We start from the raw sequence: 18,416 nt of genomic DNA, 5'->3' as shown, positions 1-18,416 counted from the left end.
CATTATTAGTTATTAATACGGAAAATAATTAAGCATTTTTTCCTTATCTGGCTATTTGTATTTACCCAAGTCTTTCTAAACTTCTTTCTCCATGAAATAGCCAACGTTCTTACTTGTTTGCCATATTATTGCAATACTGTACAAATAAATCACAAATAATAATAATAGAATACTTACATACTACTTAACTCAGTCTAAAATATGATGAGTTATCCTTTAAAAGTGATTGGTTTTTTTTCCTTTATGTTTAATAATAACAATCAAGGACTGTGTGCATTATCTGTTAAGGAAAACAAAATGAAAGGCAGATTAAGAAATCAAAGCTGTTTCTTTATCGATATAAATGAAGAAAATGCATAAGTATGCATTTGGAGGTCACTGGGAGTAGTGTCACTGATGGACTGTGGTGTTGACTCTTCCCACACCATGCAGCAAAGCCCACCAATCACCGGCCTGCAGAAAGCTTCGTGTCCACCGGCTCCTCGGGCAGCAGCTTCGGCAGTGGGTATAGCGTGGACAGTGAAGGAAGCAGCAGCACTGCAGGGGAGACTAATCTATTTCCTATTCCAAGGATGTAAGTGGCTCTTTTTTTCTCACTACAAAGCTAACAGCATCATGAGTAAGCTTTTCTTAACATTTAACAGGAAATAACTAGATAATTATCCAATTCTGAGTCATTGTCCCTGAAACGCTTCAACTGTTCATGGTTACACTTAAAAAAAAAAATACACTGTTTAGGAAAGAGTGGATTCATTTAGTTAATTCGAAGGATGATTGATGGTCACTACCAGCTTTGCTTATTTAGTGCAATTTGTATTAAATTAAAAAAACTGATAAAAATTGATTAGCCATGCCTGAATCATGCTTTAATCAAATACTGAACAAACACAAACATCATTGAGATTGGAGAGAAGCAGATTAATTTAGTTTGAATCAGGAGAGATTAAACATATTTAAAGAACTCATGTCATATTTGAAATAGATAACACATTGGGCTACTCATATAGATTTTTTCAACTATAAATCTCACTACTATTAAAATTGAAGATTTTTGTCCAAATTTTCTAGAACAAATATCAAGTATTACATAGATCTCTGAGTAGATACTCTTGGAATAAAGTTCACTTATAATACGTTAAACCTAAAGAAAATCATATTAGAATGGATTTAGTCATATGGGTGGCAAAATGCAGCAGCATCCAAGATAAATATGTAGGTCATATCTGTTCCAATATAAAAATTGAAACAATGACCTTTTTTTCTCCTCCCCACTACTAGTTTTCTGGGCTTTCAAAAACACCACAGCTCCAGAATCTAGGCCAGGGTGAATCCAGCCTGCCACCTGGTTTTGTTAGATCTGTAAGCTAAAAATAGCTTTTGAAAAAGGAAAAAAACACACACAAAAAAAACAAACAAAAAAAAAACAGGAGAGAATAGCATTTGATGACACAGAAAAGTCCTACGAAACTGAAATTTCAGGCCCACAAGTTTCTATTGGAACACAGCCACACCCATCCATTTAAGTGTTGCTAATGCTGCTTCCCACTCCCTGGGCAATCTTCAGTAGTTGCAACAGAGACCCTTCAAGTCATTTACTATCTGGTCCTTTACAGAAAAAGCTTACAGACCCCTCGCTGGAAACCTGGGAAAGTGTCCTTTTCATTTTCTCCCATGTTGAGTGAGGCTTTCTTGGGGGTGGAACTTCCTTTTCTCTTTGTTTTAATGTCATGGTTTTTTATTTCCTTTTGATCTCCAGAATGGTACTAATATTTAGATTCCTCAAAATCTTGGAGGAAATGTATTTGTACAGTGAAAAATGTGTTTATATTGTTATTTTTAAGTTACATTTTTCCTGCTTAAAATGAGTAATTGTTAGATCACCTGTTCATCTTTGTTTTTTTAAAAGATTTTAGCTATGGATCAATACAGTTATTTGTATTTACTCTTTTTCATTGAAAATTATTTCTAAAACAAGTCTGATCTCATTGTTTCTCAGCCTCTGGTGATCCAATTTGATGGAAGAGAATTTTAGCAAATTCATTAAATTCCTCTCTATAAATTGCAAATTTCATATGAAATTTTAAAGGTTTACACCACACATCCCTTAACAACCTTTCAATTTCTCCTTACCTTTCAAAATACTAATTTAACACTGATGATAAAGTTATAACTTTCAGAGCATAAACTATATTATTTCCTTAATATCTGAATAGACGCAGATTATGTATTTTTACATACAATCCAATATTTTTTTCCCATTTTCATATTTCTCTTGTAAATCAATGCCTTTCAAAATTGCTTAGGAAGCTATTGTTATGCCATATGAGTACACAAAATAGTTCACTTTTCTAAAGCATTACAGAATATACATATGTACAAGCAGTATTTAGTAGTTATGTCCCTTTGTGTCCAGCACAATTATTGCTTGCACTAGCATAAGTGCTCAGTAACTATTTGGTGAGTGACTAACAAATATAAATTCTAAACTGTGTAGTCAGAATGTTCTGAGCTGAAGATTATTTATTGGGAATTCAGAAAAATTGCATACTTCACATGACTCACAGGTACGTTTCCTTTGTACTTCATTTAGTTTCATAATGCTGTAAAAATTTTCTAGATAGCCAGCCAGCATGGCTCAGTGGTTGAGCATCAACCTATGAACCAGGAGGTTATGGTTCAATCCTGGTCAGGGCACATGCCCAGGTTGCAGGCTGGATCTCCAGTGTAGGCAGCCAATCGATGATTCTCTCTCATCATTGATGTTTCTCTCTCTCTCTCTCTCTCTCTCTCTCTCTCTCTCTCTCCCTCTCCCTCTCCCTCCCTCTCTGAAATTAATAAAAACATATATTAATTTTTTTCTAGGTAATTGTAGAAATGCACCAAGTACACATTTTAGCTAAGTACCTAATGTTTAAATCAGTTTTCATTAGAAGCAATTACTGCAGCTACTATCACCATTAAAATGAAGTCTAGGACTCAAGATCAAATAAAGAATATCAAAAGTTATTTTATTACAATTACTAAAAATTATAATTATTTTGTTAAAGCTTGACATAGTATAAGATAGTATTTTTTCAGTACTCTCATCTGCTAGATTACCACTACCAAAATTATCCTCACTTTCAACTGAATTTGGCTCATTCTACTAGGATGGTGTACTGTTAAAGGTGAGATGGCTGCTGTATTGTTGAGCTTTTCTCCCTATTTGTAACAGAGGAAAATTAATGTTTTTTAAATGATCAACTACTTATCTTGAATCTCACAGAAGCAATTATACAAATTGAAGTTTTGTGGATTGCTTAAACAAGACTTTTATTTTTAAAATCCTTAGGTAATATGCCTTCCCGGGAAGAAAACTTAGCAATGTGAATCACATGATTGCACAGAACATTACAGAAAAGTCTGTCTGTGTTTTCTTCCTCCCTCCCTCCCTCCCTCCCTCCCTCCCTTCCTTCCTTCCTTCCTTCCTTCCTTCCTTCCTTCCTTCCTTCCTTCCTTCCTTCCTTTTTAAAATTTCTTTCTGGGATAGTGGCTTCACTATCTTTTCTTTTTTTTTTAATTTCCATCTCCCCACCATCTCCACGTTGGCAACCTTTAGCTTGTTCTCTATATCTGAGTCTGTTTCTGTTTATTCATTTATTTTGATGATTTTTAGATTCTACATTAAGTGAAATCAGACATTATTTGTATTTTTTCTGTCTTACTGCACTTAGCATAATACTCCATAGTTCCATCCATATTGTTGCTAATGGCAAGTTTTTGTATATACCACATCTTCTTCATTTGTTCATCTATCCATGGACATCTAATTTGCTGCCATATCTTAGCTATGACAATAAGCTGCAATAAAGATAGAGCTGTATATATCTTTCAAATTAGTGGCTTTGTTTTTTTCAGATAAATATTCAGAAGTGAAATTGCTAAGTGGTATGGCAGCTCTAGTTTTAATTTTTTGAGGAATCTCATACTATTTTTCCATAGTGGCTGCACTAACTTACAATCCCAGCAACAGTGCATAAGTGTTTCCTTGTCTCCACATGCTCACCAGCACTTGTTTGTTGATTTACTGATGATAGCCATTCTGACAGGTGTGAGGGGAAATCTCATTGTAGTTTTAACTTGCATTTCCCTAGTGATTAGTGATGTTGAGCATGTTTTCATATGTCTGTTGGCAATTTCTATGTCCTCTTTGGAGAAGTGTCTATTCAGGTCCTCTGCCCATTACTATTTATTTATTTATTCATTTTATTAATCTTCACACAAGGATATTTTTTCTATTGAATTATAGAGAGAGTGGAAGGGAGGAAAAGAGGTGGGGAGAGAGAGAGAGAGAGAAAGAGAGAGAGAGATAGAGAGAGAGAGAGAGAGAGAGACATTGATGTGAGAGAGACACATACACTGATTGGCTCCTGCATGCACCCCCACCTTGGCTAGCAGGGGATTGAACCTGCAACCCAGGTATGTGCCTTTGACCAGGAATTGAACCTGAGACCCTTTGATGCGAGGACTGTTACTCCAACCACTGAGCAGCTGAGGCATCTGCCCATTTTTAATGGGATTGGTATCTTGGGGTGTGGGGTTTTTTGGTGTTAAGTTATATGAGTTCTTATATTATTTTCTTAAGTATTTGTATTGATTTCAGACAGGAAGGGAGAGGAAGAAAGAGATAGACACAGAGAGAATAATTGATTGGCTGCCTCCTGCACACTCCCTACTGGGGATCAAGCCCACAACCCCAGCATGTGCCCTGACCAGTAATCGAGCTGTGATCTCCTGGCTATAGGTCAATGTACAATCACTGAACCATGCCATCTGGGCAGTTCTTACTTGTTTATATTAACCACTTATTAGATGTATCATTTGCAAATATGTTCTCCCATTTAGTAGGCTGTCTTTTGTTTTGTTGATAGCTTACTTTGCTGTTCTAAAACTTTTAAGTTGGATGCAGTCCTCTTTATTTTTTTCTTTTGTTTCCCTTGCTTTTGGAGATATATCTAAAAAGGTATTGCTGAGAGTAATATCAGAGTTTACTGCCTATGTTTTCTTCTAGAAGTTTTATAATTTCAGGTCTAATATTTAAGTCTTTATTTTGAGTTTATTTTGGTATATGGTTTAAAAATTTATGACAAAGGATGCAAGGATATATGATGGGGTAAGTACAGTCTCCAGTAGTGTTGGCAAAACTGAACAGATATATGCAAAAAAATGAACTCGGACAACTTATTTACACCATATACCAAAATAAATGTACATGTATATATATGTAATTTCTAATATTTTTGGATGCACTTAGTGTTTCACAGTCAGTTAATAAAAATTGGTGCTTAAACCTTTGAACTTGAATGTCAAAATGAGACAATGTAATGGCTTGCACGATAAAATAATTTCTGAATTTATATCTATTCCTTTTCATAGTGTGCTAAACAATTTTTAGTAAAATGATAACAGGATCTTTTTTTTTTTTTTTAATATATTTTATTGATTTTTTACAGAGAGGAAGGGAGAGAGATACAGAGTTAGAAACATCGATGAGAGAGAAACACCGATCAGCTGCCTCCTGCACATCTCCTACTGGGGATGTGCCCGCAACCCAGGTACATGCCCTTGACCGGAATCGAACCTGGGACCTTTCAGTCCACAGGCCGACGCTCTATCCACTGAGCCAAACCGGTTTTGGCGATAACAGGATCTTTAGAGCAGTGTTCAATTAAGATATCATTTGATTCATTTTAAAAATTTATTTTCAATTATATTTGACATCCAATATTTTATTAGTTTCAACTAGTATAACATAGTGATTAGATATTTATACATCTTATGAAGTGATCACCCTGATGTCTACTACCCAACTGACACTATACGTAGTTATTACAATATTAGAGGCCTGGTGCACAAAAATTTGTACACTGGTGGGGGAGGGGAAGGGGGAGGGGTGTCCTTCAGCCCCACTTGTGCCCTCCCACAGTCTGGGACCCCTAGAGAGATAACTACCTGCTGGCTTAGGCCTGCTCCTTGGGTGGCAGAGGGCAGGGCCGATCCGGGGGGTTGGGGCACCACCCTGGGTGGCACACACGGCAGGGCCAATCCAGGGGTTGGGGCACCGCCCCGGGTTGGGTTGCACACAGGATGCCCCAGGCGGGTCGCACACGGGACGCCCGGGTGGGCCGGCCGATCGCTACTGCCACGCCCGGCCTCCCTGGGTTGGGTCGCACACGGGATGCCCAGATGGAGGCTGGACCGGCTGGCCAATCGCTGCTGCACCGCCTGGCCACCCTGGGTCGGGTTGCATACGGACGCCCACTGCCCTGGGTCACAGATAGCAGGCCCAGATGGCCACATGGCAGGCGGGATGGCGCTGTTCTGCCCCACTGCCCTGGGTCTCAAATAGCAGGCCCAGATGTCGGCGGGGCAGGCGGGATTGCACTGTCCCGCCCTGCCTGCAGTATGCAAATTAGCTGCCATCTTTGTTGGCAGTTAATTTACATATTGTGCTGATTAGCCTATGGGAGGCGTAGTGAAGGTATGATCAATTACCATGTTTGTCTATCATTAGATAGGATTATTGACTATATTCCCTATGCTGTACTTTATATCCCGTGTCTGTTTTTATAACTGGCAATTTGTAGTTCTTAATCCCTTCATCTTTTATACCCATCCACTCAACCCCCTTCTCATCATGTGACCATCCGTTCGTTACTATAACATTGTAGAGTAGTTTGATATCAGGTACTTTGTTCTTTTTATTTTATTGCTTTGGCTATTTGGGGTCTTTTGTTGGTTTCATATAAATTTTAGGATTACCTGTTTTAGTTCTGTGAAATATGCCATTGATATTTTGATAGGAACTGCATTAAACCTGTATATTGCTTTGGGTAATATGGTTTAATTAGGTTCTTAAGAAATAAATATGGTTACATTTTTAGCAAACCAAATATTTTTTGTGAAAATAAGAATTGTTAGTAAATCCTGCTATGTTAGAATTATTGTCTAGAAAGTATAGTATCAAGATGTTCTTTTGTTCAAGCATCCTTTTGAATACTTAAGCATTTTTATTCCATTGTTTACAACATCTTATATATGTACATACAATGCAATTCCAAAAACTTTTGTATGTCATTCAGCTTTCCTCTAACTGAAGAAATAGCCTATAGTCTTTTGCCTGTTACATTATCAATATTCTGAACCCACAGTGCTCCCAGTATCATAAATTATCTATTTGGCCTTACAAAAAGTTTGAGGCTGCAACTAAAAATGAACAGCAGACTCTGACTGAATCCTAAGGCCATTATGTGCATGCCTATTAACACTTTATATTTATTGAATTCTATCATGTTTTAAGCACAGTGTTAAGTACTTTATATATATTTTTTCATGTAGTTTTCTCATAACCAGAAGGTGGCTAATGTGCCTACCCTTCTATTACAAAAGAAGAAACAGTCTTCATCAGATTGAGTAGCTATGCCTTGGATGACACACAGCATGAAATAACAAAGCTGGAAGCAGAAACCAAGCGTCTGACTTCAAAACCCAATATGCTCCATCCAGCTGAAAACACAGGAAGGATCTGAAAGGAAGCCACTAAGTGAAATAAAAGTCTGTGTTATTGCAATATGATTTTATATAATTTAATTCACAATTTTCATTCTTACCAAAGGATTGATACAACTCATCATAAAAAGTGTAAAAATATAAAAACTCTTCTCAGTTTTGAGTTTAAAATGGAAAAATAACCACTCCCAAATTCTAAAACAAAATTTCAAAATGTCATGCTGGTCTGATCATAAATGAGTCAACAATTAAGACGCTGAATTTTGAGGTATTAGGTTGGACTATGTAGGAATAATAAACAAATTCTCATTTTAAAATTAACACTATATAGAGCAATTTATTGTATTTATATTTGCCATTCAGGTAATTTATTGCAGATATGAATATAAAATGTCATTCTATTTTTTGCAAACTTGCCTTCCTCATTTGCATTTAGGAAAGCATAACTGAAAATAGTATAATCTTATTATTTTCTTTACGAACAGAGGGAAGATGGGGCACAATGGGCAAGATCCTATAAAACAGCCAGGAGTAGGAGTGGGCCTATCAGACACTGAAGGTAAGTTAAAATTTATGATACTGGATTTTGATTGAATCTATAGGCTACACTAGAAGTGTTTTTATTTTAAACATGAATGTTAATTTCTAAATTAACATTTCATTGGTATACTAATGGCAGGAGCACTATGAAATGAGTCATTGGTATCAACATTATTTACTAAATTAGAATAATTTTATAACTTCATTTAACAATTGTCCAATTTCCTTGTTCATATTTAACGTTTAATTGTCTAATTTCTTAGTTCATGTTTAACTTTTAAGTGTTCATACTTAAAATTTTAAGAGGAAGAAGAATGAGAATGATGACAGGACAGAGAGAAGACTTTCTTAAGAAAAAGAAAATCTTCACATTTTAAAACATTTTTTTTTGTTTAAAATACCATGCAAATAAAAAATAAATCATGAAAGCTCATTTAAGTCAATAAAAATTCTTAAATATATAGAGCTAAGAAGAAACTAATGGTGTAAAAATTATTTTGCCAAAAATAAAAATAATAATAACTGAACTAACTTCTAAAGTGAAAAACTAATTTGAAATTAAATTTGGTTGTATTAACAAATGGTAAGGTTATTACAGATTAAAAAAAAAAAACAACCCAAAAAACAAAACAAAACAAAAAAACAACACAAACCACCCTTAACTTTAGCAAAAATGTAACCAGTATCTGTAAGTGCACAATGACTGGCTTATCTTTCATAATATTGTGATAAGATCAGATAGCACTGTTATTCTGCATGAATTTACCAACCTCTCAATAATTTTAACTATCCTTATTATTTTAGACTATTCCAAGTACTTTCATGTATCATGTCATTTATTTCTTAAAATTACCTATGTAGGTAAATCATACCATGTGCTGGTTTTACATAAAAAGAAACTGAAGTGTAAACAGCACACAAGATAAAAGCAAGTGACTTGAACCTATGAAAACGATGCCAAATCACATGCCATTGAAAGAATGATTAAAGGCACGATATCACAAGGACACTAGATAGGGAACTAGGAAACCCAGAATTGGGTTTCACAGCTGGTCCTGATACCTACCTGATGACCTGATCTCTCTGTCTTCTCAAACCTCATCTAACAAATGCAGGGTCTGAGTGATGCCTAAGGTGCCTAGTGGACTTAAGCAGACATCACATATTTCTGATTCTACTTAAAAAAAACTCTGGGTTTATTTAAAGACTGTACTTCCTCTCTGTGTTGCCATGTTCCCCAGGGTTCCAGCCTCAATCCACCAGTCTGTTTCCCCACCCTCTCTGCATAATCTCATCAATGCTTGTTGATTAGTCCCAAATCTACCATCCAGACTCTGTGGACACCACTCTGAGTATTTAAAGCCTAGCAATTATTATATACTCATGGAAGAGCCTGAGAAACCAAGCAGGAGATAGTAAGGTAGCAGAAAGAAGCCGCTGTCCCTGTAGGCTGAAGGCCAGGGATTGCTAAAACCAGGACAGGTCTGTCTTATTGGGAGAGGGAAATACTAGAAATACTAGTATATCTTGAGACAGACAGGATGGAGAGAAATATCCCAGTTTCTCCTTCCTCACAGTTTCCAATCTCTGTCAGTGCCTAATCAAATCCAGCCTGAAGCCAAGTGACAGGGAAACAGCCCAGGAAGCAGCTACTCTGGGAAGAGGGTAGGAGAAAGACCGAGAATGCATCTGAGGGCACACAGGCTTAAGGCCAGCACAATATTTTGCCTGGAGATGCTGTAGATACATCAAAGTACATATGCTCTAAACTTAATTCACCTTCTTCCCTATTTTGCCTCTTTCTTCTCCTATGTGCTTCTACCACTCACAAAATCTATGCCTATTTACACCATAATTTTCATATGCTGTTATCATTGTTCTTTGATTCAAATTTACCTATTTCTCTGCCTGTCTCCTCTATAAATCTGAACAACTCTAAGACCAGAGTTGTGGCATCCCAGCACTTAGCAGAAAGTCTTGAGTCTAGAGTTAACTTCAACAATGTTTGCTGAGTGAATGAATAAGCAATATAATCAAATACTGAAGTAATAGTCATTGATTTTCATACGACTCTAGAATTCAGGTATAGAGAGAAGCAATTCATGATCAGTTTTTTTCAGTTTTAGATATTTGTTTTCACATTTCTTTTAATCTTAAAGTTTATAAATAAACTTCCTTTTGTTATCAGTCAACATAAACAGCCAATTCATGGGGAAAAAAAAAACAAACAAAACAGAGTTATTCAGTTTGTTTTTAGACATGATATACTTTCCTGACTTGGTTATTCCTCCTTTTAGTTCTTTATAATGGTACACTGTCTCTTTGTGGATTAATACAATTTTCTGGAAATTGTGAATCTTGCAATGTTCCCTTTCATCTTGAATCTTTCATGTTAACCATTTAAGTGCTTTGTTTTATGAACACCTTGGTTTACTAGAAGGGAAATTGATCTACAAAGATATGCTCTAGGACAGCATACTTTAAATCAAAAGTATATCATAGATTTGAAGTAATCACCTTTATACAATTTGTTTTCATAAATGTTTATTTTTGTTTTAGAATTATAATATACAGAATCCAAAAAGTTATATTGTATGGGGCTGAAATTTTATGTTGAACATCTTAATGAAAAATTTATAACGCTAAATCTTCATGTTCTTATTCTACTTATTAAGCATGTCTACTTATTTGGTGTTCTGATTTTTAAAATATATATATATTTCCACTTAATCATTTTGTCTAATGATGTTTCATCTTCTCTATAGCAGTGACTCATATATTTTAATCCCAGTATAAGATTTATTCAGGGAGCCAGAATGTGAGATCAATTGAAGGTTCTGGGGTTCTGACCCAAGATGTAGTAGAAGATATTAATACTCTTGTGGACTATCTCTACTAATGAAATGTTGAAATTCTATAATTTAAGTTCAAAGTGTGAAGTGCAAATAATCTCTATGTTTGACACATGATTAACATCCTTTTAATTGTAGCTATTATTAAATTAGAAGTGAATTTAAGATAGGGACATTTGGATCCCATCCAAAGGAGTGAAATTAATCAAAATTGATAAAATATCATGCACTTGTTGGGAGAGCTATACAAGACCTTTTCTCTTAAAGATTTAAATCACATGAATTAGACTTCCCAATCATGTTTTCCCAATTTACATGAAAAACCTCTAATACCCTTAAGACAGATGATATGGCCCTTTATTATTAGGTGTATTTAATAGTGTTTTATTTTGCTAATGGGCATTCATATATATAACATATAGTGACTGGCTTGACCCATTTATTCTTGTAAACCAGGTGTTCACAAGCGTTAGCATCAGGCATCAAAATCACAACTTTGTGTGAGGCTTAATTTGCCTGGTTGCATTCATTTAAAAACAGGTAGCCCTAATAAGTCATTTCTTTTCTTAAGTATGTTTGGATGCTTGAATTTAATCCCTTAATTTCCATTTTCAATGGGCCAGAAAAAAATAAATCTCTACTATTCCAGAAATATGCTAAGCTCTACTCCCAGATGTTTTCAAATAATTGAGTGTGTGAAAGCCCATCACCAATAATGTTAACTAAGGAGACAGAGGAGAGGATAGGGCCGAGAATAAAATTTGATTCAGTAGCTTACTGGGAATGTTGTGGGATTTTTTTTTAAGCATAACAGTTTATGTTGAAGTAATGGAAATCTATAATCACCACAATGATCTCATTCAACAATATATATATATATATATATATATATATATATATATATATATATGCCACTTACTCAAATTCTCAAAATCTGATTCCTAAACTACAAAATTAAGAATAACAACTATATTTTGTATTTATCAAGAATACTAATAATATGAAGTGTGTCATTTACTCAAATATCAAGAACATTAATAATGTTGAGTAAGTCATTTACTTGGAATCCTGTGGTCAGTGCCACCCATGTATGGACAACTAGGATGTGCACATCCCAATTTCACGATACACTGTTCACACAAACCAGTGAGTGAATGGAGTCATTAATGTGGCAGAGGGATGTGATATATTATATTGCCTGGACCTGGGGTTCAGAATGAAGTGGGGTTTATAGAAATTTGATAAGGAAAATTTCCCTTATTATACAGAAGAACTGTTAATAACATACCTATTGAGAGCTTAACTATTCTGGGCACTGTGTTAGCTCATTTAATTTTCCCAAGAACTCTGGGATGTAAAAACCTTTTGTCCCTAACCCATATTATTGAGTCTGAAGGTAGATGTGATGCCTGGATAAGCAGCATTCATTTTGCAACTATTAGACAAAAAGAATGTAACAGAAAAATTACCTGGTTTCTAACTCATCACTGAAAAGGCAATCCTATACCTGTAGGATTCTCGTTATATTAGAAAAATAAATCCCTATTTATTTAGTTATTATAAGTAAACTATTTTGTTCTTATAGTTGAAAGCATTTCTTAAGAATGCAGAAGGAAAAGAATTTTTGAAGTGCAGTAAAAAGAAGGAATTAAATGGAAATAGTATCTTAGAGTTAACTTATAAAATAATCAAGGTATCTACAGTAACTTCTAAGCTTCATTTAAAGCAACTTTAAGACTCTATTAAAGGGGGGGAAAGGAGACATGTACTACTATTTGTAATACTTTAAACAATAAAATAAAATTTAAAAAGAAGAAAAAAGACTCAATTAAAGGGCATTAAAAAAGATCCTAATAAATATAGAATCATTCCATGCTTTCGAGTGGAACAACAAAATATAAATCTAATAAAATTCTAGTTAAATTACCAACTGGGTATTTTTGAGGAACTCATTATACTTACTCTAAATAAAGAACCTCCAACATCCAAGTCAACTTTGAAAAAGAGGAGCAAAGAAAACTTTGGTGCTCATTAGTGTTCCTCAAACACTGGTTATTTTCATTTCTCTGACTCCAAGACCATTCGGCTCTTTCTGATGCAGTGGGCCCTTTGACCAGTTGTAGCCCACGAGGCATGATGTGTACCATTTCTGGACAGAGTATTTGATTAATGGAGTGGAATTTGTAGAGTTCTCTTTTCCTTTGGGCATGGCAGTCACAAAGGAGAAGATAAGTGACTGTCCCATCAACCTAAGATGTTGTCACTGTAAAAAGTAGAGATGCTGCCAACTTTCACAGTGAGAGAGTATTAAATCTTTCCATTTTAAATCATTAATACAGGGTGTCCCCCCAAAAATGTATATACACATTAACAGCTGATAGCTCAATTTTGAAAATTATATGTATTTTAATAAACACTGCCTTTATAGTTATTCAAAGTATGTGTATACATTTTTGGGACACCCTATATTTTGGTAATATTTGTTACTGCAGCAGAACATGATCTATCCTGACTGATACGGGGGTGCAATCAACCTGCAAGATATTAAGACAAAATGATAAAAAGAGTTTGGAATGTGTGCAAGATGAAGGGAACAATGGCATAGAGTACAAAGTGTAGAGATAGATCCAGGACTAGTGGGAACTAAAAGTGGCACCACAAATTAGAAGGGACCCTTTCTCCCTATAAGGAGAAGCAAAACCAAACCAAACCCTGAATGATTGTCTAACTTTATATACAATAGTTGATGTTCCATGAGGTTCCAGCAGGAAGCAGTTGACACATTCAAATGGGGTAGTTAGTAGAATTTCATAAAAGGGCCATTTACACAGGTGAAAGGAACTAACAAGGAGAGGTGAAGTATAAGAGGACTAGCCACATTTCCACCTGGGCCTAATGAAGCATGAGAAGGGAGGCTGTTGTCAGAACCCATCAAGAGCTCCAGCCATGTTACAGGAGATTTGACTTAAGAGCCATAGCCTCTGTAGCAAGGCACTGCAAACAAGCTAGCAAAAGAGGGTGCGGGGAGAGAAGGCAATAAATATCCCAGCCTCCCTCTTCCTACCCTCACATCTCCTGCTGGCTCTTCATTGCTACAACCTCACTGAAGTCTCAGGGTAAAGGCAGCCCAGGGGATGAAGTCCAAGTGTTTTTTCTTCTTGGGGAAAAGCAAGGTAAGAGGAGAACTGAAGAGGCAACAGAGAATATCTAGCGTCAGGGAATTGAAAATAAACAGTTGAGGTGGAATTCTAGTTAGTTCTTTTATTTTGCATGGCAGTTAAGGGCATTGGAAGTAAAATGATACCTGGGGCCTGAGGAAGAGTTTTATAGGATGGATCAGTAGAATATTACTAGATTTTGCTTTAGTAGAAAGTGAAAAATCAAAGAATCAGTTAAAATTGAAAGTAGGATTGAAATCACTGTATGTTGCACTAGCCAATTTGCCTCAGTGGATAGAGCGTCCTCCTGCAGACTGAAGGGCCCTGGGTTTGATTCCAGTCAGGCGCAGGTCCCTTGGTTTCAGCCTCAAATCTCAGCCCGCATGCAGGAGGCAACCAATTGCAGTGTCCCTCTCACATCGATGTTTGTCTGCCTCTTCCCTCTCCCTTCCACTCCAAAAAAGCAATGGAGAAAATATCCTGGGATGAGGATTAACAAAATTTTTTAAAAAATCACTGTATTTTAAGAGTGGCAAAGTTAATCTAAGAACCAAGAAAAAGAAATGATGTAATGGGCCAATGGAAACATTTGATTTCCATAATCTAACTAACCCTCATGTAATGCCAAAGGTAAGTAAGTAATCACAGGTTCGTTCCTACAGAGGTTATTTGGCTGCCTGGTCACCATCCACTCCTGTAAGAAGCTTGAGGTTTTTCTCTCATTAATTGGTAGTCTCACTCTTACAAACAATTGTTCCTCAAGGAGCTCCTATTATACTGTTATCTGGTTTTATTTTTCAAGTTCATTACATGGTAATGCTATTGTTTCTCTGTATTCAAAATATATATGTATATGTAGACCCCACTCCCCTGTACCCCCAGGTGGGTAATCTGCCTGCTTTTAGAAGGTCAGGGAAACTTGATCTGTTTTGTTCTGCAACTTAGATGGGAGCCCTAGCCAAGGCCATATGGACTCCGGAAGCCAGTCTTGACTTCTTAAGCTTAACACTTCTCTGGAAAGAACTTCATGAGCTCTTGTTTTATATGACAGGCTCTCCTACTTCATATCCAGGGATTTGTTTTCCTGAGGTTTTTGTCAGTTATTTCAAAACTCCAAACATTGTAAATGTGATGTTCACTTAGGTTCTCTCTCTCTCTCTCTCTCTCTCTCTCTAATATATTGATTTCAAAGAAGAAAGGAAAAGGGAAGAGAGATAGAAACATCAATGATGAGAGAGAATCATTGATCGGCTGCCTCCTGCTCACCCCCAACTGTGGATCAAGCCTGCAACCAGGCCATGTGCCCTTGACCGTAATTGACCGTAATCGAACCCTTTATTCCACAGGCTGAAATGCTACCCATTGAGCCAGAGGGCTCCACTTAGGTTTTTAGTGATTCTTCTGATGGCGTCAGTTTTTTGTTTGTTTTCTGCTTGTATTTTTGTCTTGAACAAGATAATAGGAGGCTTTCAATTAAAAATTTTTAAAAGAACTCTGGTTATTTTCAGACACAGTAAAAAATGAATGCTAAGAAGCATGTACCAAAAGGACAAAAACTGCCCAAAACATTGAAGAAGATCAATCAGAAAAATCTATTTATTCCTACTAAAATTATGTTCTTTCTGGCTTTGTCTCAAAGAGAAAGGATTTCTTTATAGAACAGAATATGGAGAGATTGTGCAGGCTTGCCCTACTTTCGCAGAACTCTTAAATCATATTAAGATTTAATATGCCTGCCTTATTGTATAAGATATCTCCTTGAATCTGGGTTATTTCAAATACTGGCTTAATGAAAAGCTTACAGAACTCTTCTCCCCTGGAAAAAAATTGTAATGAAATCACAACAAAATGCCTCCTCCCTCAGCCCCACTCAGCCCTGGGACATGAACAGTATTCAGATGTAACGGCATAGCTTTGAATAATAGAGGCTTGGATATATATAGAAACAGAATGAAATGAATAAAGTGACATACAGGCATTTATTTTAGGTGAAACTATAGGTTTGAGGGGAAATCCAAAAATATCTCACTTTGGTGGCCTCCGCTTAGTTTAGTAGGAAGAGTATGGGCTTTTCAATCAGACTTGCTAAAATCACTTCCTTAAGACCTAGACAGAAATGATAGATACCTTATAAATTTCCTGTAAAGATTAGAGAAATTTTACAAATTCATTCATTGACCATCTAACATATACTAGGTATCTTTTCAATGAGATAAACAGGCAAGGGTGAATAGGCACGGCTCTTGCACTTTCAGGCTGTAGAGTATAATCCCTAAGGTGTCTGGAACACAAGAGGAATTCAATAAATTGAATGCATTATTATTACCCTTAAGTAAATCATAACACCCTACATGTAACAAGTCAAGAAGTATATGTTCATAAATTAATGCTTTGGAAAGGAAATGGGTGAGCATATTCTCTCTCTCTCTCTTGATTATACCTGGTCTTTTCAGGACAACTTTCCCACAAATCCTGAGAGACGCCCCTAAATCCCACGTGCCCTTTCATCAACACACAAAGCTCAGAAGCATGTACCTGAATTTGACATACAATTACTATTCTATAATAAAGACATTGTCACAATTTTGACAATAACCTTCAGGTTGTCTTGTTAGAAATATCTAATCTAGCTATGTGACTTACAGAAAATTAGCCAACTTAAAATTTAGTCTCCTTTCTTGAAAGTGAAATTAAAATACCTGTATTTCACATGTTTGAGGAAAAATGAGATAATGACAGACACTTGTGTTAATTTTAATATTATTTAATTGGCATTCATCATGCAGAATATCACAACACTATTCACTTGTGTTGAAAAATAACCTTCAAGGTTATTTTTTTTTTTTTAAGAAAGGGTTTATTGAGCCGCCCCTAGACAGAAAAAAAGGCCAGATTGGGCATTCAGTCTGAGCCTAGCAGCAGGGCTGGATGGAAAAGATAAGCCTTTCTGCCATCCTGGGGGTAACGGGCTCTTTCATTCAATGAGTTTGGGGAAGAAAAATATAAGTGGTTTTGAAAGAATTGACATTGGCCATAGACAAAAGGAGTGGGAGAAGGTGAAGCTGGGCTAGCTCTGGATAGGTGCAGAGTCCATAATGAAAAAGTGTTTGCTCTTTTGCATCGGTGTGGCCAACAGTCCAGAAAGTTCATGTCTATAAGCCGGATGAGGTGATGTCTGGTGGTTGGCTAGTCTCTCTAGATAATCATAGAAATTAATTTCTAGATAAACTTGGGAGTTAACCCAAAGTTTCAACATGCACTCAGGAATGTAAGCAGCCCTTTGTTGGTTTCGCCCTGCAGTTGTTAACTGATTAAACTCTCTTGTCTCTTCCTTCCCCACTCCAGTCTGCTGCAATTTAATTTAGGGCATCTCAGAATTTTCTCCTTGTCACTTGGTTACAGATGAGTGTATACTTAAACTCTGAGAGAACTGAAATTTAGATTTCTTGAAATATATTTGAGTTGAAGATTCATTTATCTCTTGAAAACCAAATTCATTGAATTGTACTGGAAATAAATTACATCTGACCGCAAAGCACTTAACAAATCCTATCTTAGGAAATCTCTTTTAACTCTTTATTAATAAACTAGAGGCCCGGTGCACAAAAATTTGTGCACTTGTGTGTGTGGGGGGGGTTCCCTCAGCCCGGCCTGCGCCCATTCACAGTCCAGGACCCCTTGGGGGATGTCCACCTGTAGACTTAGGCCCACTTCTTGGGGGATCAGGCCTAAGCTTGCAGTCAGACATCCTTCTGGTAGCCAGGGAGCCCTTGGGGGATGTCCGACTAAAGGCTTAGGTTCCCAAGGGATCAGATCTAAACCGTTAGTTGGACATTTTTAGTGCTGCCACGGAGGTGGGAGAGGCTCCTGCCACCACCACTGCACTGGCCAACCATGAGCCAGCTTCTGGCTGAGTGGCACTCCCCATAAGGAAGTGCACTGACCATCAGGGGGCAGCTCCTGCATTGAGCGTCTGCCCCCTGGTGGCCAGTGCGCATCATAGCAACTGGTCATTCTGCCTTTCAGTCAATGTGCATATTAGTCTTTTATTATTATTACTAGAGGCCCGGTGCACAAAAATTTGTGCACTCGGGGGAGGGGGGGTCCCCCAGCCCGGCCTGTGCCCTCTCACAGTCTGGGACCCCTCGGGAGGTAACGACCTGCTGGCTTAGGCCTGCTCCTGGGTGGCAGAGGGCAGGCCCAATCCCTAAGTGCAGCCCCTGGTCAGGCTCAGAGCAGGGCGGATCGGGAGGTTGCGATGCCACCCTCAGTCACGCTCAGGGTAGACTGATTGGGGGGTTGGGGCACTGCCCCCTGT

The 18,416-nt window shown here is 36.9% G+C and overlaps 1 protein-coding gene across 2 annotated transcripts in view; it reads left to right on the top strand.

Moving 5' to 3' along the window:
• PCLO (piccolo presynaptic cytomatrix protein) overlaps positions 1-18,416 on the top strand; it is a 280,850-nt gene that overhangs the window by 241,466 nt on the left and 20,968 nt on the right. For both annotated transcript variants that reach the window (XM_070424153.1, XM_070424152.1), the window contains exons 21-22: positions 433-574; positions 8,034-8,107. In XM_070424153.1, the coding sequence (XP_070280254.1) occupies positions 433-574; positions 8,034-8,107 (216 nt within the window). The remainder of the gene's footprint in view (positions 1-432; positions 575-8,033; positions 8,108-18,416) is intronic.

The sequence above is a fragment of the Myotis yumanensis genome, unplaced genomic scaffold (assembly GCF_028538775.1).
Source record: "Myotis yumanensis isolate MYYU_CA2020_CCGP unplaced genomic scaffold, mMyoYum1.0.hap1 SCAF_9, whole genome shotgun sequence".
In the NCBI taxonomy this organism is placed as follows: Eukaryota; Metazoa; Chordata; class Mammalia; order Chiroptera; family Vespertilionidae; genus Myotis; species Myotis yumanensis.
The sequence above is the reverse complement of the archived record's forward strand: the minus strand, read 5'-3'. Positions and strand labels throughout refer to the sequence as shown.